This window comes from Glarea lozoyensis, assembly GCF_000409485.1.
Source record: "Glarea lozoyensis ATCC 20868 chromosome Unknown GLAREA9, whole genome shotgun sequence".
Classification (NCBI taxonomy): Eukaryota; Fungi; Ascomycota; class Leotiomycetes; order Helotiales; family Helotiaceae; genus Glarea; species Glarea lozoyensis.
This window is the reverse complement of record NW_007361004.1, coordinates 135-21,829: the sequence shown is the minus strand read 5'-3', so window position 1 is coordinate 21,829 and position 21,695 is coordinate 135. Positions and strand designations below refer to the sequence as shown.

General features: G+C 44.1%; 9 protein-coding genes across 9 annotated transcripts; 6 read left to right on the top strand and 3 right to left on the bottom strand.

The window, feature by feature from the left end:
- Positions 1-272: 272 nt before the first annotated feature.
- Positions 273-1,539, top strand: GLAREA_07948 (Isocitrate/Isopropylmalate dehydrogenase-like protein; the record flags this gene model as incomplete). Its single annotated transcript, XM_008089995.1, has 4 exons — positions 273-531; positions 582-1,072; positions 1,125-1,272; positions 1,334-1,539. 4 exons carry the CDS (start codon positions 273-275, stop codon positions 1,537-1,539), a joined length of 1,104 nt encoding a protein of 367 aa, XP_008088186.1.
- A 359-nt stretch (positions 1,540-1,898) lies between these two features.
- Positions 1,899-3,206, top strand: GLAREA_07947 (Nudix; the record flags this gene model as incomplete). Its single annotated transcript, XM_008089994.1, has 2 exons — positions 1,899-2,350; positions 2,396-3,206. 2 exons carry the CDS (start codon positions 1,899-1,901, stop codon positions 3,204-3,206), a joined length of 1,263 nt encoding a protein of 420 aa, XP_008088185.1.
- Positions 3,207-5,072: 1,866 nt separating this feature from the next.
- On the top strand, positions 5,073-6,654 carry GLAREA_07946 ((Trans)glycosidase; the record flags this gene model as incomplete). The annotated part of the gene is made up of 6 exons (XM_008089993.1): positions 5,073-5,648; positions 5,702-5,896; positions 5,955-6,094; positions 6,151-6,228; positions 6,306-6,508; positions 6,584-6,654. The coding sequence occupies 6 exons, from the start codon at positions 5,073-5,075 to the stop codon at positions 6,652-6,654; spliced, it is 1,263 nt and encodes a 420-aa protein (XP_008088184.1).
- A 588-nt stretch (positions 6,655-7,242) lies between these two features.
- GLAREA_07945 (Cytochrome P450) lies at positions 7,243-9,394 on the bottom strand (the record flags this gene model as incomplete). The annotated part of the gene is made up of 6 exons (XM_008089992.1): positions 7,243-7,431; positions 7,498-7,533; positions 7,695-8,448; positions 8,498-8,925; positions 9,035-9,145; positions 9,248-9,394. 6 exons carry the CDS (start codon positions 9,392-9,394, stop codon positions 7,243-7,245), a joined length of 1,665 nt encoding a protein of 554 aa, XP_008088183.1.
- Positions 9,395-9,904: 510 nt separating this feature from the next.
- On the bottom strand, positions 9,905-12,868 carry GLAREA_07944 ((Trans)glycosidase; the record flags this gene model as incomplete). The annotated part of the gene is made up of 5 exons (XM_008089991.1): positions 9,905-10,140; positions 10,432-11,649; positions 11,699-11,997; positions 12,050-12,651; positions 12,698-12,868. The coding sequence occupies 5 exons, from the start codon at positions 12,866-12,868 to the stop codon at positions 9,905-9,907; spliced, it is 2,526 nt and encodes an 841-aa protein (XP_008088182.1).
- Positions 12,869-13,121: 253 nt separating this feature from the next.
- On the bottom strand, positions 13,122-13,484 carry GLAREA_07943 (uncharacterized protein; the record flags this gene model as incomplete). The annotated part of the gene is made up of 1 exon (XM_008089990.1): positions 13,122-13,484. The coding sequence occupies one exon, from the start codon at positions 13,482-13,484 to the stop codon at positions 13,122-13,124; it is 363 nt and encodes a 120-aa protein (XP_008088181.1).
- An 838-nt stretch (positions 13,485-14,322) lies between these two features.
- GLAREA_07942 (MFS general substrate transporter) lies at positions 14,323-16,331 on the top strand (the record flags this gene model as incomplete). Its single annotated transcript, XM_008089989.1, has 10 exons — positions 14,323-14,369; positions 14,423-14,630; positions 14,745-14,855; positions 14,906-14,991; positions 15,046-15,077; positions 15,127-15,188; positions 15,255-15,531; positions 15,579-15,683; positions 15,734-15,959; positions 16,007-16,331. 10 exons carry the CDS (start codon positions 14,323-14,325, stop codon positions 16,329-16,331), a joined length of 1,479 nt encoding a protein of 492 aa, XP_008088180.1.
- Positions 16,332-16,603: 272 nt separating this feature from the next.
- On the top strand, positions 16,604-17,620 carry GLAREA_07941 (NAD(P)-binding Rossmann-fold containing protein; the record flags this gene model as incomplete). Its single annotated transcript, XM_008089988.1, has 1 exon — positions 16,604-17,620. One exon carries the CDS (start codon positions 16,604-16,606, stop codon positions 17,618-17,620), a length of 1,017 nt encoding a protein of 338 aa, XP_008088179.1.
- A 1,402-nt stretch (positions 17,621-19,022) lies between these two features.
- On the top strand, positions 19,023-19,963 carry GLAREA_07940 (alpha/beta-Hydrolase; the record flags this gene model as incomplete). The annotated part of the gene is made up of 3 exons (XM_008089987.1): positions 19,023-19,142; positions 19,191-19,658; positions 19,715-19,963. The coding sequence occupies 3 exons, from the start codon at positions 19,023-19,025 to the stop codon at positions 19,961-19,963; spliced, it is 837 nt and encodes a 278-aa protein (XP_008088178.1).
- Between the last annotated feature and the right edge of the window lie 1,732 nt (positions 19,964-21,695).

Below are 21,695 nucleotides of genomic sequence, written 5' to 3'. Positions count from 1 at the left end.
CGAAGACGTGGCATTTGCATTTTCATTGGTCTGCCATTCCGTAACTCTTCTTCTCCCGGCACCAAAACTCGACAAGGCCGACTCATCTTCCCAGATGCCAAGAGTGGCTGCGGTTTTCTGCCCGCGACAACCGTCTTGAAATATATTGATTCATCTTCCTGGAGTCAATTGTAGAGAATCGGAATTCTTCTACTCACATCTCGGATTGTCAAAATTTCTCTTCAATTCAGCTCGAGCTTATTCATCACTCAATCAGTCCCAGCCAAAACAGAATGAGCCCTTCAGCTGTCAAGCGTTCCAACTATCGTATTGCTTCTATTCCAGCAGATGGGATTGGACCAGAGGTCATCGATGCGGGCATCGCCGTGCTGAAAAAGATTGCAACCACATTAGATACGTTTGAGCTCGACTTTACGAATTTTGACTGGAATAGCGATAGATATAAGAAAACCGGAAAGTATATGCCTGATGACGCTCTCAAGACATTGAAAACTTTTGATGCAATTTTGTTTGGCGCTGTTGGGGCTCCTGGTCGGTTTTCCGCTTTAGCTTGACTTTTGCTTTTGCTAACTGCGTTGTAGATGTTCCAGACCATATCTCGCTGTGGCAACTCCGCCTAGCAATCTGTCAACCTTTGCAGCAATATGCAAATGTTCGCCCTACCAAGGTGTTCAGAGGAACTCATTCTCCTCTCAGGAATTGTAAGACGGGTCAGTTGGACTGGGTAATTATTCGCGAGAATAGTGAAGGAGAATATGCTGGTCATGGTGGACGATCTCATCAAGGTCAACCATGGGAGACTGCAACTGAAGTTTCAATTTTCACACGGCATGGTGTCGAAAGACTCATGCGATTTGCTTTTGAAACCGCACGATCTCGCCCGAAGAAGCATATTACTGTCGTGACCAAGAGCAATGCTCAAAGAAATGGAATGGTCATGTGGGACGAGATTGCTGCTTTGGTGGCTAAGGACTTCCCGGATTTGAAAGTCGACAAGATGTTGGTCGATGCCATGACCACAAGAATGGTGTTGAAGCCAGAGAGCCTCGATACAATTGTTGCTACAAACTTGGTGAGAAATTCCGACTGGAAAGCAAAAGTTGGCAGTGCTGATTATTTGATAGCATGCAGATATCCTTTCGGATCTTGCAGCTGCTCTGGCTGGATCCATTGGAATTGCACCGACGAGTAATCTTGACCCAACTCGAGAAAACCCGTCCATGTTCGAGCCCATCCATGGATCCGCATTCGATATAACGGGGAAAGGAATCGGTGAGAATGCTCCAGTGTCTTGATGTTCGGCAGGAAAAGAGAGAGCTAACACATCTTCCAGCCAACCCCGTAGCTACGTTCTGGACTGCGTGTGAAATGCTATCATGGCTTGGTGAGAAGGAAGCTGCAGATCAATTGCTGGAAATTGTTGAGGATGTCTGTGAAAAGGGCATCATGACAGCGGATTTGGGTGGTTCTGCCACTACGATTGAAGTGACTCAAGCTGTTTGTGATGAAATTGATTCCAAACTTGGGCAGAAGAAGTAAAATGGTGACCGTATGCAAGATGAATTCCCCAATTGCGCAGCAGAAACGGACTGGAATGTAGCTTCGGGCAATAACTCGTATTATCTTGTGAGCTTTTCGCAATGGCAGAATCAAACATATTGTTGCCTTGGTTCGAAGGTTGTGTTGGTGCGAATTGTATAGCTGATGTTGGACACTGCGTGAACTTCCGTGCTGGCGTGAATCTATTATTGATAGTGTAAAATCAACAATGTTCGTCGAAAAGCTGGATTGAGGATTGATCGGCCTCAGAAAGCAAGAGAAGTTTAAGTTGCGACCAACCTAGGGAGTTGGGTGTCCGTGATTTGGATTTCGTGGCTGCATCAACCCCTCACTCTTCCATGGCGCCCGACAATTCTTCCCACGCAGACTTGATCCGCGCACTTCGCAACACCCTCATCAACCTTTCCGAAAATCCATATCCTCACGTTTCGAATCCAGAGAACTGTAAGAAACGCGCCTCTGTTGCCCTCATTCTCCGCGTCCGTCAGTCTTTTCACGACGATCCCGCGCGCGCGACTCCTCGGTCGCTCGAACAGTTCTTCGAACAAGAATGGGTACAACGCGGAGACCCGGAAGCCATTTTCATCAAGAGGGCAGCTAGACAAGGAGATCGATGGACCAGCCATGTAGCTCTGCCGGGTGGGAAGAGGGATGCTGAGGATGCAGATGATAGAGCTGTTGCGATTCGAGAAACTGCGGAGGAGATTGGGCTGGATCTCAACTCTCCCAATGCTCTCTTCGTAGGGAATCTCCCAGAAAGGGTTGTCAGCACATCTTGGGGGAAAGTTCCGTAAGTATTGTATACTGCGCATATTTCATCTTCTAACATTACCAGTATCATGGTGCTCTGTCCGTTCGTTTTCCTCTGGACTCAACCCGACGTACCTCCTCTCAAACTTCAACCCAACGAAGTCGCATCAACGCACTGGGTTCCTCTACGAATACTGCTATCTCCCTCGTCACGAACATCCGAATACACCGATGTGTCGGACAGGTTCACGCGACAAGGAGGGCCGGTGATGAAGACATTGGTCCGTTCAATGGTGGGACATATGCGATTCTCTGCCATTAGGCTTATCCCTTCCGAGTCTTTGTTTTGCAGTTCGACTGCTGAATTCTTCGCCGACGATGCACCTCTCTCACACACATGGCACGCACAAATGCGCAGGTGGTGGTTTGGGAGCAATGCCGTTTCGCCGGAAACGCGACCACTTCTGCTATGGGGACTTACTCTTGGGATGTTAGCAGACTTCCTAGAACAACTACCTCCACATAATGCAATCGAGCTTTGGTCATATCCAACATTTACTACTTGGGATGTCAGATTCATTATCCATCTCCTAACTAGGTCTCTCAAGCGGGAAAACGAGGCAAGATTGGGAGTTAGTCAAACAGCTATGGACGGTGAGACTCAAGCACTTGCAACGAATTCCGACATATCAAGCGCGGGTAGGCGGAATGAGAAAGTAACACCTACACTGAAAGGCAAAAATCAAACAAGATCGTATGCCGTTGGAATTATGCTGGAGGGGTACTACGACCTGGCAAGGCAGGGGGTGTGGATTGCTACAGGCGTAAGAGTCGCAGTCCTTGCTATGGCGGTATACTTGGTGGCTCCGAAGCTTGTATCACGGTATTTTCAGTAGCTTTGACCAGCTCGTTTCTTCCACGGCAAGTACGCGAATGAAGAATCATCATTGATGCAAACCTAGAAGAATGTCGCTAGAATTGCGTGATGTTCTTTAGACCTACCAACCCTAGCACTCTTGAATTCGGAACCCGCCACAGATGTTGTGCGCAATCCGAGTGGAACCTTGACTGCTTTGTATGTTCGAAAGCTCGCCCTAACGGAGTCAACATCAATGATGTACATGTGTGTGCTTGAAGGCCTTCTGGAGCCTTTACAATTCTCCGAATATGGTTCAACACCCGGGGTACAAGATTTTACGTCCAACAGTCCACACCCATGCTGGTGTCCGTTGCATATCTTTGAACTTTCCTCCGATTCATCTACACATTCGCAGCTGAGAATCTCTGTTCATGGCTACAATCAAAAACAGCATGCACGCGTAAGGGGTCAAAATCGAAGCCTGTTTCTCCTGATAAGCAAGCCCTCTCACTACACTAGTTCAGATGAGTAGGGATGGAAACCCAGATCCTCAGGCATAAGCAGTGGCGCTGAGACTTGGTTCTAATAAGACAATCACAAGTCTCAAACCAATTGAGTTGTTGGACAACCTGGGCAGCAAACAATTGATTCTTGGCTCGAAAGCAACTTCAAAGGCCAACTAGATTAAAGTCGCATTACTTACCCATCGCAAACTAACACCGGGTATAGCCTAGACTGGAGGGGAAAGAGATAGGTTCCTCCGATAGAAACACTATAAAACATGTTGGGTTATTTCTTCCATCGAACAAGATCGTTCCTCTTCCCACATCGTCGGATACAAGCCGCTGAAGCGCAACACCTCCTATCCGGCAGCTTGTTCCAAGCTGGGCCATAACGTCAAACCACGAAAAGGAAGTCAATTCAATATAACTTGAAACATTAGTGGTGAAGAAATGTTCAGGGCACGGGGCTGTAGAAAGGTTGGATGGTAATGCGTGTAGCGAAGACAATGGAGTTGTTGGACGAGAGAAGTCGAGCGACACAAACCTTCATTTCACAAGTGGCTCATACTGGATGAGGCGTACCCCCGTTCTGGCAGTTGATTGGTAGGCGCATCGGGTGGGCCTGACCGAACCCGTGGTAAAATCAGCAGGCGAGATATCTCAACCTCACTTGCTTCTTTTGGCCCAACATTCATCGCCAAAAATGGCCCGGACCGAATATTCTCCCATTTTAAAGTCATTTCTACATTTTGAAGTTATACACCTGGCCTCCATTACTTAACTTTTTAAAATCTGTCTCCGCTGGTGGAAGTTTATTCACAGTTGCACTTGTTCTTGAGCAGCGTTACACATCACACGCCAAATATCATAGCCAAAGTTTGTTGGAATGACCTCAATATTTCATGGAATGAAATACTTCCACCAGGAATGATTCGTACACAATCATACCATCATGTAACGCTGAATATGATAGCAAAATAAATTCAAAGGGTTATTCAACACTCACTGGTATCAAATGATGAACTAGGAAGACAATCTCCCGGATGCACAAGTCATTTGCCTTATATCTCCTATTTTAACCAATGACCGACTTCCACTCGCATCGCATTCCATTAATTCCCGGGTCTAATGTGACAGCCGTGCCCGCGGACCGCATGGCGCAATCACTTTCAGCACCTTCGATCTAACCTCATTCACTTGGCTGTCGAAAGTCTATTGTGGTTCTAGAATCATGGGCGTCTTACCCAGCATCTACGTGTCTATAATATGTAGGACCCCTCGCCGCTGGGAGATGGAAATCTCATCACACTCCTTTGCAACCACTCCTTTTGCATGTTTGTACGTGTACTCTTTGCATTCAACCTTTAACACTTTTAATTTAACTTCAACATTCCTTTCCAATGCTGTTCTTGAACAAACCCGCTCTTATTCTCCTGGGGATTCTGGCTACAGGAATACATGCTTGGTTGCCTGACGGTATAAGAGATGCTAATCAATTTAATCAATCTATCCACGATGCTCCCGGAAACTCGACATTCTCCAAACGAAACCTCCCTGGTTTTGACAAGATCCGTGGCGTCAATCTAGGTTCCCTCTTTGTCTTCGAGCCATGGATGGCATCCGGTCAATGGAATAACATGGGATGCGGCCCCTACAAATCCGAATTCGACTGCGTCGTCGGCATCGGTCAGGACCGAGCTGATGCAGTGTTCCAACAACATTACAGCACATGGATCACACAAGCCGACATTGCACGCATCAAATCATATGGTCTCAATACTATTCGTATTCCACTTGGATACTGGCTCTTCGAACCGATCATCTACTGGGACAGCGAACATTTTCCCCACGGCCACGTCGCATTTCCATATCTGGAGCAAATCTGTGAATGGGCTGCTCAAGCGGGGTTGTATGTCATTATCGATCTTCACGCGGCACCTGGAGCACAGCAAGCAAACCAACCATTTACAGGCCAGGTATGTTATATCAAAATGAAAATGTATCTTCACATTCATTGATATGACAATAGTATGCACCAAATGCGGGGTTTTATAAGCCGTGGCAATACGATCGTGCTTATCAAATGCTTTCTTGGATCACTGAGGTCATTCATCGCTGGCCTGCTTTCCGCACTGTTGGTATGTTGGAGATTTTGAATGAACCTTCTCAGGATCCTAGTGTAACGACTGGGCTTTTGGACCAGTACTACCCAGGTGCATATGCAGTAAGTTCCAACATCAGTGCTTGGGATTTTGAAAGTCAGAATGCTCATGTTTCATTAGGCCATCCGCGCTCGAGAAGCAAAGATTGGTATCGGCGGCGATCAATCCCTCCACGTTCAAGTGATGAATACGCTCTGGGGTTCAGGAAATCCCGAGACCTTTCTGACTGACAAACAATTCATGGCTTATGATGATCATCGGTATGTCTATCCTTATACCCTTTGCTTTTACCAGAAACATCTAACACATGTTCTAGATACGCAAAGTGGGATTCAAGCGTCGCAGTAAATAAAAATGCTTACATTGCTGATGCATGTCGCAACAACCGCTTCAGGTATGAATTTCAGTTCATCCACAAGCCTCCGAAAACAAATCATTCCAATATCCACAAATACTAACCAAGATTATTAGCAACTGGCCAACCATCGTCGGCGAATTCTCTCTCTCCGTTCCCGACAACGTCCAATGGAACGGTGACTGGCACCCGGACAGCAACAAAGACTTCTATAACCGTTGGTTTGCCGCGCAGATCATTCGCTACGAGCGTGATACCAATGGTTGGATCTTTTGGAGCTGGAAAACGCAGTTGGGTGATTATCGGTGGTCGTATCAAGGTATGTTGTCCTTGCTTCTTGTCGGGAGAGGTACATTTGGCGGTTGATGAGATGCGATGCTAAGATGTGTAATAGAAGCTGTTGCTGCTGGTGTGATCCCGAGTAATGCCGCTAGTATCAATCGAGGCGCTTGTGATGGATTTTAAACTTTTTTGGTCATTCTTTTTAGCACGATTTCGTTTGTTTTGTTTTCAGTGGTACATATTTGATGGATGGTGTACGGGAGTTAGTTGATACCCATGTGAAGAGAATTTTGGAGTTTGTGGAAGCTGTGGCGATGATCATGGTTTGTCATGATTTGCACGTGGAGGGGTTGAAGCTGGAGTATTGCGATTCTCAAACTGATGGAGCTGTACTTACAAAGATGTTTCAACATGGGTGTACCCAAGGCTTCAATACAGTATGTAACGGAGAGTGAGGTGCTTGCCTAGCTGGCTGGGGCATGATGTTGTACATAAGAGAACCTTGTTTCATATATTTTCAAATAATACATATGTGTGTTGTGCTGTGTGTTTTGTTGCAGGCTACCAGAGTGCACTTTCTATTGTTTTGAAAGATTACCTTTTATCTAAAACAAAATAGGATTTTATTGAGATCACCGTAAGCTAAATATTCAATTTACTAATCTATTTACATTGTGCTTTAACTTGGAGTACTATATATTTATAGGTTAGAGCTTTCAAAATATAATAGCCTTTCTTATAACACTACAGATCTCTATCTAGAATATTGATTTATGTTCTTCGCTTTATTTTCACAGGTAACCCATCCTTAATCCTCGCAGATGGGATGGCATCCGCTAACTCCACCTGATACGCCTTTTCTCCTTTGAATTCTGGGGCGTCTTCAGGATAGTCTGGCACTATATCGATCTCACGAATAGTCAAAGCTAGAGTAAGCTTAACTTCGAGCTGCACCATTTCCTATGTCACTTCAAGTCAACTTCCTTTCCCGGTTGGGTCCATATTTGTAGGGACTGAATATCTTACCTGACCAATACAGGCCCGCGGCCCAAGACTAAAAGGCTACAAATTATTAGCACAATGAGAACTAGTTCTAGAAGCACAGCTCAAGTTATCAAGAGCCGTCAGGAGCAAGTTTGAAGCAATTCCCGCCCCTGAGAGGGACCTCTAAGTTCCGAGCTCCCCTTAATCCCAGTAGTACCATATTATGAGAATCTGCTTACCTGCCAGTAGTTTTTACCAGGATACAATGGATCATTCTCATCACGGACCAAGAACCGCTCGGGAATAAACTCGTCTGGTCTATGCCAAAATTTAGGGTCCCAGCTCATAGCCAGGCCAGTTGCATGTATCATGAGTCCATAAGTGGGAAACCGAGCACCTGTCTCTGGATGGGTGAGCATGAAATCTGGCGACGATGATTCTCGAACGCCGCCTCCAACGGGCGGATACATTCGCAAGAGCTCTTTGACCACCGCCGTCGTGTATGGTAGCTTGTTCAGGGTCGTGAAATCTGCTTGGATGGCCTCGATGGCCTGGGCAGGGTCAGAACCAAAAACAGCATCGTGCTCGGCGCGCAAAGCTGCGAGCTTCTCAGGATTACGGTGCAGCATATAATACATCATGGAAATGGTGGTGCCTGTTGTCTCGTGGCCGGCGAACAGAAACATCTTGATGTTTTTGACTATCTTGTCGATGAAATCCGGGGGAATCGAAATTCCTTTCTCAACGAATGGCTTAACGGCCAGGCCAATGATTGTTCGGGGACCGTCTGCCTTCGCGTAGCTAGCATATGCATCCTCAATTAAAGGGGTTATGGCCTCTTTGAGGATTCGGTTGTACTTCCGGTGCTTGTAACCGAGCGTTGGGTTTAGCTGCTTCATAGGGTCGAGGTTGAAATAGATCAGCTTTATTTGCTCTCGGAGAGCGTCTACCCAAGCTGGTTCTGCCTGGTCCTGAGCTCTTGTCCGCACGTTACTTCTCTAAGTCAGCAAAAAATCTGCTTACAAGGTTTGATATCACTAACAATGTGGTCCGAGCAATCACGTCCATGGTAAGATCCAGGGTATAGTCCTCTAGCCTGATTGTCTTTCGTTGGTCTGCAGCCTTGAAAAGTCGGTTTTTATAGATAAGGACCTCTTCAAGAAACCAAGGCGCCATAGAAATGATATTTTTCGCCGAAAATCCAGGGTTGTACATGGCTCTCTGTTCTTTCCATACTTGGCCTTCACTGGTAAGAAGGTCAACTCCGCCACTGAAATGACGAAATTCTGTCTCCCGCATCCAAAAGAACTTGGGCAGGCTAGGGGACATAGTGAACTGCGAGATCATGCCTGGGTGTACCACGGCCATCATGGGAAACCCTACTGGCCAGGGGTCGAAGTAAATGACACCACAGCTTGTGATCTCGGGAAACTCTTCCTTCAAAAGTGTAAACATCCAGTGGCCATGCAACTGCGGTACGCGTCAGTAACTTCACTCCATTAATTTCTACTATCAGACCTAGTCGGCCTTGGAGACGCTGCGACAGGATATATACCACTTTCATGCAAAAGAAACAAACCAAAGGGTTGTTTTGTGGGTGGGCACTCACATCTCGTGGAATCTTGCGCTTCATATGCAATTTGGCAGCGACAATCAGATGACCAAAAATAAACGAGTGAGGTATCATAGGCTACATGCTCCAATTTTAGTGAAGATTCCCAGAGTTCGAAATTCCTTCCGGTCGTCATCTCACCGACGACTCGTAAGAACACCATTTTCAGATATGACTTACTACACCATAATCCTTCTGTGCGCGCCTAATGAGCATCCGCACTTGATACATACGATAACAGAATGCCGCGAGTCCAAAGATTGAGGCATATTCAATGCACTTGCCCAAAATCGCAAATGCTCTAGCAAACTCTAGTCCCTGCAACATTTCGAATGTAGCTCCTTGTTTCTAGTGGTCTGAGGAAGCTTGACGGTGTCGATCAGCGGATAGAGAGCGGTGACCCTTATCAAATAAAAGAATTATTGGGTTGAAAAAGACTCTTAACAGGAGTGAAAATTGTGGGAAGTAAGCACGAAGTTGCACTAAATGATGTGGTGAGACGGCCGCAGTCCGCGTTTATTGGCTGTGGTATTGTGCAGGTCCTCCCATTTGCTGTGCTCTCAATGATGGGAATTTGCTGTGGCTTATGTCATCTATCCCCTGAAACCAAGTTTCAGATTGATGTGAAGTACCCAAACGGCTAGCGTTCACGGGTTTGCGAATTCATAAACTCTTACATAATAATATACAAATGAGTGGGATATGCAATAAAAACTGCGATTCAAGAGAAGCGAAAGGTTGTTAGATTTTGCTTATCTAACCTCTTTCTCTTCGTTTTTAAGCTTGATAAACAATTGACCTATGACAGTTTTGAACGTGTTTGATTTCCTCTTTTTATTATGTTATAAAATATGGTGAATTACGTCGTTTTGAAGACATGCGCAGGGGTATATGGTAAGCCATTGGATTACAATTCACCTGGTTACCTGTACTATAGCAACGCTGAACAACTCGATCAAATGCACCTAGTAGGTGACAAAGCTTCAGCTCATCGCTCTTTGGACTTGTGAGACTAAAGTTCTTCCAGGCTCCAAGGACATAGTCGCTCAAATGGTCTCGGGCAGGTAAACAGGCTGAGGTCGATCAGCAAATTGCGTAGGCCATGTAGTATAGTCTAACTAGGCAGTTGTACTACTGCTCCATTCTGGCTTATACCTATAGCTCGAAAAAGTAAATCTATCACTTAGTTATAGTAGATTAACAGGTAGGAGGTACATGGTACTAACACTGTCCGGACAGAGGGTTGTTACATGCCATTTCCCTTTTAGCACCACAAAAAATCTCATCTCCAATCAGTCCATTACTCTTCCGTATTAGTGTTCAACAACTACTACGTCACATTTGTTTTCCTCCCCCAAACCTACTAACACTCCATTCACCACCAAGAAACTCCTGCTTCCCCACCTCACCATCCTCACCAACCTCCAGCACTCCAATCTCCTTCCCCTCACTACCAACCACCGTAGCCTTCGCCCCCTTCCTCACGCAATACAACCTCACCTCAACATCCCTCGCATAATCATAAACTGTCCTCGTCTCCCCCTCCTTCCCCAGCACCAGTATGCTATTCTCACGCACATACAACGGCAGCGTGTCAAACTCATGCGTTTCCTTGAACCAGCCCGGCCCCGATTTCGTCTCGTTGGTGAAGAAATTCGTCCATTTCCCAGCTGGGAGGTAGAACTCTACGTTCCCTGACTCCTCGAAGACGGGCGCGACGAGGAGGTTGGAGCCGAACATGAATTGGCGGTCGAGAAACCAGGATGTGGAATCTTCGGGGAATTCAAAGCACATTGCGCGAAGCGAGAGCGGGATGCCTAGATTAGCGGACTCTTGGGCTTGAGCGAAGATGTATGGCATCAAGCGGGCTTTCAGCAGAGTCCACGTTGAGAGGATCTTGGAACAGCCTTGATCGGAGGTATCGTCTTCGTCAACGGTCCAAGGAACACGGAAGGAATTGCTTCCATGGAGACGACTGTGTGAGCAGAGGAGCCCAAATGCTACCCATCTTTTGTAGATCCAAGGTGGTGGATAACCTTCGAAGCCACCGATATCAACAGACCAGTATGAGAAGCCACAAAGACCTAGAGATATACCTCCTCGGACTGATTCAGCCATGGCTTCTGGTGTCGACTCGCAGTCACCACCCCACTGGAGAGGAAATCTCTGCGTCCCGGCTGTTGCGGTGCGGGCAAACAATACAGCTTCGTTTTCTCCGAACCGCTCTTGAAGCGCCTCGTAAACAATCTTGTTGTACAAAAACGCGTAATAGTTGTGCATCTTCCTTGGATCTAATGACGAGTCGTGCCATTGGACGTCTTCGCTGGGAATGCGCTCGCCAAAATCCGTTTTGATACAGTCGACGCCCTTATCGAAGAGTTCTTTCAGACAACCAACATACCATTCAACCGCTTCCGGGTTTGTAAAGTCGACAATTCCCATGCCTGTCTGCCACAAATCCCATTGAAAGACATCTCCGTTTTTACGCTTCAGCAAATATCCTTTACTCGCGGCTATTTCGAACACTGGAGATACCTGTCCAAGGTAAGGGTTGATCCAAACGCAGACCTTCTTGACGAGACCTTGAAGATGTTAATAACGCAGAAAAATATATTGCCAGCGAAGAATTACCTGATTCCTTCAGACGCGTGATTTGAGCTTTTGGATCTGGGAACATCTCGGAGTCGAATACAAAATCGCACCAGTGAAAAGCCTTCAGCCAAAAGCAATCAAAATGGAAGACTTCAACCGGGATATCCCGTGCTTTCATGCCCTCCAAGAAGGAATTGACCGTTTTCTCGTCATAGTTTGTGGTAAAACTAGTACTTAACCATAAACCAAAACTCCAACTTGGAACCTTTCCTGGTTTGCCAGTCAAGATGGAGTACTTGTACAAAATTTCCTTTGGAGTTGGCCCATGTATGATGTACCTGCGGTCTTGTCAGTGCGTGTGGCGGCTCCCGCAGGGTTGGTTGGTGTTACCATTTAAGTCGCTGTCCCTCGACGCTTGTTTGAACCCTACAGCATCTTTCGCTGCCAATCTCTAGCTCAACCTTGTCTGGCGTATCAATGAATATACCATATCCTCTTGAGCTGATCCACAATGGGACATTCTTGTATGCTTGGTCGCTAGAAGTTCCACCATCGGCATTCCACAGCGTGATCGCTTGTCCAACTTTATTAAATGCGCCAAAACGCTCTCCCAATCCGTGTACCGATTCGCCAACCGATAAGGTCGTTTGTGTAAAGATGTAGTGGTGGAGATTCCGCATATCTGCTGTTTGCATTGGGTTGCTAGGTGCTGGACCATACGCTAGACCAATACTGCGGTTCAGCAGAGAGGTCAACTCTTTCGATCCATCGGTGGCATGAAACCGAATATCAAAATCATGATCCACCGTTTTTACCGTTGCAGATATCGAGCCAGAGGATATTGTCATTGACTTTGGGCTTTTGGTAATGCTTGTGTGCCTTGTACTCGGTTTTCCAGCAGGAAATAGGTCAAAGTGTGGTCCTGGATTCAATGCCCCCAGCCAATGTGTGGTTTCGATAGATAAAACGCCGTCGAAAGGAGTCTCGATGTCCTAGTATTGTCAGCTAGAGCTCCAGAGAAGGGTGTGAAGGACCTACTATGGTCAAGGTGCTCAGATTCAGCGTATCTGCTCTCTGCATGATCTTTTTGGTTGGGCATAGCAGTCGCAACCCTCTGCTCTCCTCCAAACGAGTCGTCGAGTATACCTCTTCCGCATATTCCAGGCGCTTGCCCTCAGCAGCGAGCCACATGCCATCACGAAACTTCATGATGTGGAGTGCAACTTCAGCGGAGAATGTTGAAGGCAAGTTCCAGCTCTTCACCAGTAAACAATCAAATGAACGAAAAATGGTAGTCAGATGGAGGGAAAAAGAAAAAAGGAAGAGCAGGCAACGCAACCGATTTGCAGAATACCAACAGCTCCAACACAGCTCCTACCTGACAAACCTTCAAAGCTACCTGCTCCATAGCTGCAAAGTGCATATATTATTGGAGCTCTGATCGACCTGCAGAAAGGCCGGATTACGGCCAGCAACGTACACGAGTTGCAGCAATTGGCGGGGATGTAGCTATCGTAGCTGTCGAATGGTGGGAGGTGGAGAGAGTTGCATCTTGAGACGCGCCCGCATTCCCAGTCGGTTGACGATGACGCGACCCGAGCATGCTGGATGCACGTGACGTGTTTCGCACTTCCTCTTCCAGCTCCCTCCTACTTGCCCATACTCCATCGAAGCCAGAGCGCGAAATCAATACCAACACAGTCGATGCGTACAAAGTAATAGTCACGACTATAGAAATCCGGTGCTGGCTGGTTTTGACGGTTCTTCCTTCACTGTTCTGGCACGGGTTTGCAGTTGCGGATACCTTTGGTCTGCAGCTTGTCATATCGGTTTGCAGTTTTTGAACTTCTGATCGAACATATAATCTCTGTAAACAGATAGCTTGCGTTGGATTCCGTTTTCTTTTGTCTATGGCAGTGTCCGAATCATTCAAAACCCGTACAGGCCATACCATTCGAAATCCGAAGGTCTTTGCCACTTCCGACGTGGAGAAGTCTTTCAACAAGTCAACCCGTGGAGAAATTGTCGCTCTTCATTTCGGCCCTTTTGCTTTAAACTTGAACTTACGGACATTGTCTGCTCGAGACATGACGCAAAAGGTAGCCGCGCTTCCTCCTCTATTCTTCTTTCTATTTCTCACCCCGTTTTCAAATTTACTACAGGAACTGCGGCCCGCGATGCAGTTATGAAAGCCCCATCATGGGCTTGGAGCTCGAATAGCAAAGAAGAATCTGAGAACTAAGTCATACAAGCTTCTTTCCCCCGGCGATCTTGCAGTCAGTTGCAGGTTTCTATCCCACGAGGAGTCCGATAGTGGAACAAACACCGTTTCTTGTGGTCTTCTGCAGCTTACTGTGCCTCCATATTTCGGTATAATTTTTCCGGCGCTGTTGCTTCGTACTGTTTGGCAATTCCCTCCAACCAGTCGCCATGCTTTGAACGTTGGCCGAGAAATGGTGGGGTAACGGGGAAGATCTGGGGGTGGAGTTCCTGCAGCTTGACCATGCAAGTCTCTCATACGATGAAGCTAGGGTGAGGGTGAGAAAGAAGGTTGAGATTGTTTCCTGTGTATAGCTGCATTTAACCTTTAGCTGTCGCTGTTTACTGAAACATTGCACTTTCGGTCGTTTTGTTCTGGTCTTGTTTCATACGGCTACTTCAAGATGGGGAGACTTTTCAATATCTCACTGTCCATATTTGCAGCCACTGGGTTCGTACACTTCTCTCTCGGTGGATTCGTAACCTGCTAATTGACTTTGACAGCTCTTTCATGTTTGGTTACGATGCGGGTGTAATGACAGACGTGATTGGTTCCAACAACTTTCTGAATTATTTCAATACCACCAATACGTCACCTACGATCGGTGCCATTAACTCAACTTTCAATGGAGGAGCGGTCTTTGGGTCGTTAATGGGAGGTTTGACCATGGATCGATTTGGGCGGAAAATGACCATACAGATTGGTGCTATTGTACGTTCACGCAATTGCAGTGACGGGGAAAAGCAGTCGTGCGACTGCTGGGTCTCACATATGGCATACGGATACGGGCGAGGCATTTCACTGACTTGGTGATTTTCACAACAGATATGTACTGTGGGTGCTATTCTCCAGGCTTCAGCTGTGTCGCTCTCTATGATCTTGGTTGGTCGAATTATGGCTGGATGGGCAGTCGGACTTCTCAGCATGAGTGTACCTGTAAGTTTCTTGAATTCTACGTTATGTTATATGCTGATATGGCTCTGTAGGTTTATCAATCGGAATGCGCACATCCTGACATTCGAGGGTTGATTGTTGGTATGGCGCAGCAAATGATAGGAGTCGGCTTCATTGTGTAAGCGCCGTTGATCAGCAGTATTCGTCCTCGTTTCTAATCTGAGCGTTCTAGTTCTACCTGGGTCGGCTATGGCGCACATCATGGTATATATCTTCCACCAAAATAATACCACCGTCTTGCTAACCATATTAGCTGGAGATCACACAAGCTTCCAGTGGCGGTTCCCACTTGCGTTTCAGGCACTGCCCTGTGTGGTATGTTTCTCTATTTTTTTAATCTGACATACGCGCATTGAAGCAAGAGATGTTAACAAGCCGCAGATTTTGGCTATCGGAATGTTCTTCCTACCTGAAAGTCCTCGTCACCTTATGGCGACCGATCGAGAGGAGGAAGCCATGAGAGTTCTACAGAAGCTCCATTATAACGGCAACAATGGAGACTGGATCCAAAGCGAATTCAATGAAATCAAACAGACGCTAGCAGCTGAGAATGCAATCACTGTTCCAGGGTGGAGGATCATGTTCACAGTTCCGCAATGGAGGACCAGATTGATGCACGGCGTGGCTGTACAAGTTTTTACCCAATTGAGTGGAATCAGTAGGTCAAATCTCGGGACCAACATAATATTTGCTAACAATATCCAGACGTCATTGGATATTACCAGGTCGTCATGTATGAAGCTCTTGGATTTAAGGGCAGCAAAGCGCTATTGATCTCGGGTATCTACAATTGCGTTGGTCCATTAGCTAGTAAGCCGTCTTCTCTGTATATCAAAGTTTCTCAGCTAACATGACCTCAGACTTGATATTCATCGTGTTCCTCCTTGACAGAGTTGGTCGTCGAAAGCCTCTTCTATTCGGTACCATCGGCATAACGTGTGCTTTAATCTGCGAAGCTGTGATCAACAGCCAAAACGAGGAAGGAACACGCCACAGTCTTTCCATAGCTGGTGTCTTCTTTCTCTTTCTGGTTTCAGTTATCTTCTCGTTGTCTTTCGGCCCAATTTCATGGGTTTACATGTCCGAGTAAGTCCTTCAACTTCACTCTACCTCACCTCGGCTAACACGGGTAGGGTCATGCCAATGCAAATTCGTGCCCGCGGTAATGCTTTCGCGACTGGAATTGGTAACTGGCTCGTCGCAACACTTTTTGCCCAAGTCTCTCCAATTGGTCTCGGCAAAATTGGATGGAAGTTCTACTTTGTCTTCGTGGCATTCAATATCATTGTCACATTCCCTGTAATCTTCTTCTTTTTCAAGGAAACGAAGCAGGTCAGTTTGGAGGATATTGATCTGTTGTTCGGAGAGAGAGCTCTGGGTACGTTGCCAGATGACTTGACGAAAGAGGGAATTACCGAAGTCCAAGTTGAACACCACCAGGGCGAAAACAAAGTGTAATACATTAAATTATACTAATTGCATTTTGCAACAATTGATTTCACTCATGTTGAGTTGAAAGTCAAGTGACGTGTCCCACATTGCTTCCCCAGTGATGTCAGAGATGTGGCAAATGCAAGTCATCCTGTGTTCATGGAGCACGTGATCTCATGATGTGGTTTGTATATTCTTGTTTGTGAGGTTTATTCAAAATTTCTATCCTTACAAGTTCGAAACCTTAGATCACATAAAAGATCGGTTTGCACCAGCAGATAGATTTGAAATCTCTTAATATGCCTGAAAAAGGTTCAGTCTTCCTTCTGGGCTCAGGATTCATCGGCCTCGAAATCCTCAAAGAACTCATCGCCGAAGAATACAAAGTCACAACCCTCGTCCGTCGCGAAGATGCACAAAAACGTCTTGAAACAATGGGCTCGAAAACAATTCATGGCTCCCTCGACGATGCAGATCTGATCCGCGACGCAACTGCATCCCACGACATAATCATCCACGCAGCAACAGCAGACCACGAACCCTCCGCTATGTCCATCCTCGACGGCATCGCCAAAAGCGACAAGAGGGGACAAATCTACATCCACACCAGCGGTTGCAGTGCCCTCGTCGAAGCCGACGACGACGGCTCAAAAGTTAGTGACAAGATCTACTCAGACGATAACCCAGAAATGATAGACGCCATCCCAGAAAGCGCACCTCATCGTGTAATCGACCTCGCAATCCTCGAACGCCGAAAACAACTAGCCGCCAAAGCCAAAATCTCAATCGTCCTCCCCCCTCTCATCTACGGCGTCAACCACGCTGGTCTCCTCTCGATCCAAATCCCCACCCTCGCACGCTTCGCCATCAAAAATGGCTACCCAGGCTACGTAGGCGGTGGAAAGGCCCTTTGGTCTCAAATCCACGTCTCCGATCTCGCCCGCGGCTACATGACTATCCTACACCATCTCGAGTCCACTTCCCCCTCAAACCCCTATTTCTTCATTGAAAACGGGGATGAGTGCTCTTGGTCTGAATGCGCGGCTGAGATTGGCAAGGCGCTGAAAGCAGAGGGGAAAGTTAAGGATGAGAAACCAAGACAGATTCCGAGGAATATGTATAGTTTTGTCTTTGGTGACTTTGCGGAGCCGGTTCTCGGACGCAATTCTAGGTGTAGAGCTGTGAGGTTGAGGCAGTTGGGGTGGAGTCCGAAGGAGAAGGGGACGTTGGAGAGTTTGAGGTTGGATGAGATGAATGTTTTGCTGGCGGAGGATTTAGAGGGTTGGGAGGGGTATGGTGCTGCTGTTGCTTCTTGATATTTGCGAATAGAGAAAATGATGAGGAAATGATACTTTAACGTTTGATGTGTGTTGGGTAAAGAGAAGGATGAAGACTATTCCAAAATAGTACACTGGGATAATGGAAGTTGAAAACTATCTCCGAAAGGGTACTGCGTATCAAGCTAGAGCATGTTATGGAAGTTAACTGAAACCGGTTTGGTGAAAGACTTGGTGAGTGTGGTGATGATAATGAGCTTGGTTGTTTTACGCCTTATGTATCGCGCGGATACAGGATAAATACACTAGATTTCCTGGATTGGACATTCTGCGCTTTGTGAGTCGCGCGGATACTGGATAAATGCGATAGATTTCCTCGCTTGGCCATTCTACGACTTCTGTATCGCGCGGATACTGGATAAATGCGCTAGATCTCCCCACTTGTATACGTTGTTGTCAATCTCATATCAAGAGTATAGCAAGACACAATTGTTAGCGAAAAGGTTTCTTGGTACTTTCTACATTCTTTCCCGCCAAGCTTTTTGTTCCAGGTCTGAAGAGACATACGTGTTTTTGTTTTCGAATGTGACGTGAGTGTTTATTCTGAGTTCCGTATAGTTTTTAACGTATAGTAGTCTTTGAAGTGTCTACCTCCCATGTTTTAATCTTTAGCCGGACGTGATAAATAAAGCAAAATCTACGGGCCTTGTAGTAAAGTGCAAATCGAAACGACATTTCTCGACATTTCTGACATTATGCTTACAGTAAGAAGAATTATTTCCGTTAGCAAAAGATTTGATCTCCATACGCAATATCTTGAGTTTACTAGAACTCTTTCTGAATTGAACCTGAAATAAATCTCGTCAAATTACAAGCATAGAGTAGAACGTTCTTAATATCACAAGATGAAATCATAGTTACTGAACCTCATATCCCTATGAGAAGTGTTAGACCATAATCTATCAGCATTAATGACATGGTCCCGCTAGATTGTCTTGGGAAATTCCCTCAATATATACCCTACAGCACATAAATGTTTTTCACTAAGGATCTACAAGTTGCATTTAGCAGATCTCGGCTATCGACTCGTGTTCAGCCACCTGAGCCATTGCCCTAGAAAGACAATACCTTTTACTTACTGACCCTATCAAAGTGAGATGGAAGTTGTATTCGTATGCGGGGTCGGATCTTACCCACTTTATCCGTCGCAACAACTACCCTACGAAAGGATTAGAAGAGCAAACACGATAGCCGAGTCACTTGCCGGTGTGAAAAGAGAAGAGATATCTGAATCATTTCGTGTTTAACAGAAAAATACTACAGATTAGCGGGGTTAAGCAGAACTATAAGAGCTGTGATCGAAGTTTATTTTGGACTGGCTTAATTTCGTTAATTTTATTATCCATTTTCAATCAAAGTTTCGACTGAGCAGATAGTTACAATGAAAGGATTTCTGTCAGCTCTTGCCTTGGCAACTTGCTATGGCAAATTCTCTGCATCTCCTCTTTTAATAGAAGAACGGCAGTCCACTGGCACTGGAACAGGTTCCTATGCACCAGCCGTAAGCCTCCCCCGAATTATTATTCCTTCACATTCCAATCTCCATTAGGGTTATACACAAGATCCAACTCTTACCGGCCACACAATCTTTGCACCTAAGAAAGTACCGGCCGGGACCAAGCTTCCCGTGCTCCTCTGGGGCGAAGGCGGTTGTTCTGCAGACTCTCTTCAGTCGGCACCATTCCTCATCCAACTCGCCTCCCACGGAGTTCTAGTCATTGCATCAGGCACGCCAAAGGGTAGCGGCAGCACAACTGCAGCTCTCATGACTGCAGGAACGGACTGGATTAAGAGCAGAGCTGGAACAGGCAACTACGCCAATGTTGATGCGTCACGGATCATCGCTGCTGGATGGAGCTGCGGCGGCATTGAGGCCTATGCCCAGTACTGGGATTCCAGAGTCGACTCGATTGGAATTTGGAGCTCGGGACTGCTGACAAATTATACGATGGCGAGTTTGCTCAAGAAGCCAATGTTCTACTTCCTGGGAGGGTCCTCAGACATTGCATATGCAAATGTAATTATTTCTATATCCTCTTCTTCTCTCGTAGTAAAAACTGACTTGATACCAAGGGCGAACGTGATTACAAGGCCATTCCAGCAGGGACCCCGAAGTGGAAAGGGAATCTTCCCGTAGGACACGGAGGCACCTATACACAGACCAATGGTGGAAAGTTTGGGATTGCAGGAGGTTATTGGGTCGATTGGTTATTGAGGGGTAATGCTTCTGCGTCGAGCTATTTTACAGGCTCTAGAGCCAAAAATGATGGCTGGTCAGTAGAGTTTTCTAACTTAGACAAAATCGCAGTAACGCCTATCTAAGTTGTAGATCTCTAGGGGTTAAATATAGTTTATATTATTTAGTAAAGTCTACTAAGCTTACTTCTATAACTCTTAATCTTAGTATTTTTACTAATAGGCCCTGTAAATTTCGCTTTAAGTAATAATATAAGAGATTAATCTAGTAAGTATACTTTAAAAATATACTACTTACTTCTTCTTTAAAGCCGAACCTAATACCTTTACCTATTTAGTTATATACTCTCTAGCTTATTTATTATCGCTATAAGAAGATTTAAAAGAAAATAGTTATATTATACTAAGGTAAATAGAGTTCTATAGAAGAGTATACTTAAAAGTTTAAGTTATATTACTATAACTAAAGTATTATAAGATAAGTTAAATATTATATCTCTTTAAGCTTTCTAAAGTTTATAGTAAGCGATTACTAAGCTAATAAGATACTTAGCTATTAAAAAGTAATAATTCTATAGAGTAGTATAAAATAGTTTATATAAAGAGTTAAACTTATAAAGCTATAGTATAAAGTAATAATTTAAAGTATATAGATTAATAAAGTATATACTTAGCTTATAGTAATCTTAAGAAGATACTATTTTATTTTAAAAGTAAGATAATCTTTTAAAATATTAGAAACTATACTATTATAACTAATCTTAATAGCTTTATAAGAAGAGATATAGTATAATATATCTATATATTATTTAAAAATATATTAATAAGATTCTCTTATATATAATATTATACTCTAGCTAGCTAAGTAATTATTCTACTCTTTATTATATACTATACTAAAGTCTTATATATAAGTAACTTAGATTATATTTATAAGTATAACTTTATTAACTTAAAAAGTTTATAATACTATATAACTCTAGCTTTAACCTCTCTATATATAAATTATACTAATATAAGAGTATTAAGTTTTATATCTCTTTATTATAACTTTAATCTATAAAATATTTTAAATAGATATTAACTAACTTCTATATACTATTTATTAATATATACTACTAAAAATAAATTAAAATAAATTATACTAAAAGAATAACTAAAAAAGTTTAAAATCTATAATAAGTATCTTAATTAATACTAGTAATATTATTTAGAATTATACTAGTAGTAATAGCTTCTATTATATATTAGTATTATATCTTATTAATTATCTAATATAGCTTTTATAGTAAAAAGTAAAAATCTATATCTAGTAAACTTAAAACTCTCTTAAAGTTCTAAGTATTTTTATTAAAAGAGTTTTAAGTTATCTTAAAGTACTTAGAACTCTTAATTTCTACTATAGAAGTCTATACTAATAATTTTAAATAAAATACTATAGCTAAAGGGCTATCTATAGAACTAAAAATTACTTAATTTAGTTAAGTATAGCTCGAGTTATAAGAGTTTTAAGTTAGAGCTTAGCTAGAGTCTATAACTCTAGAGTTAAGCTTTAGAGTTATAAAGAATACTTAATAACTAACTTAATACTAGAGCTAAAGAGACGTATAGAGACTTATTTTAAAGCTAAAGAATAGAAATATAAGATTATAAAATAATTTATATCTATATATAGATATTTTATTTTATTAAAGTAGAAAATCTATAAATATAAAGATAAGTAATAACTCTTTAATAAAGAGCTTTCTTAAGTAAGTCTTTATAGCTTAATATACTCTATTATATCTAAATATACTATATCTAGAGTTATAGCCTAATCGGGCTAGTAGTTTTTAAACTATTAATATTTAAAGTTTTA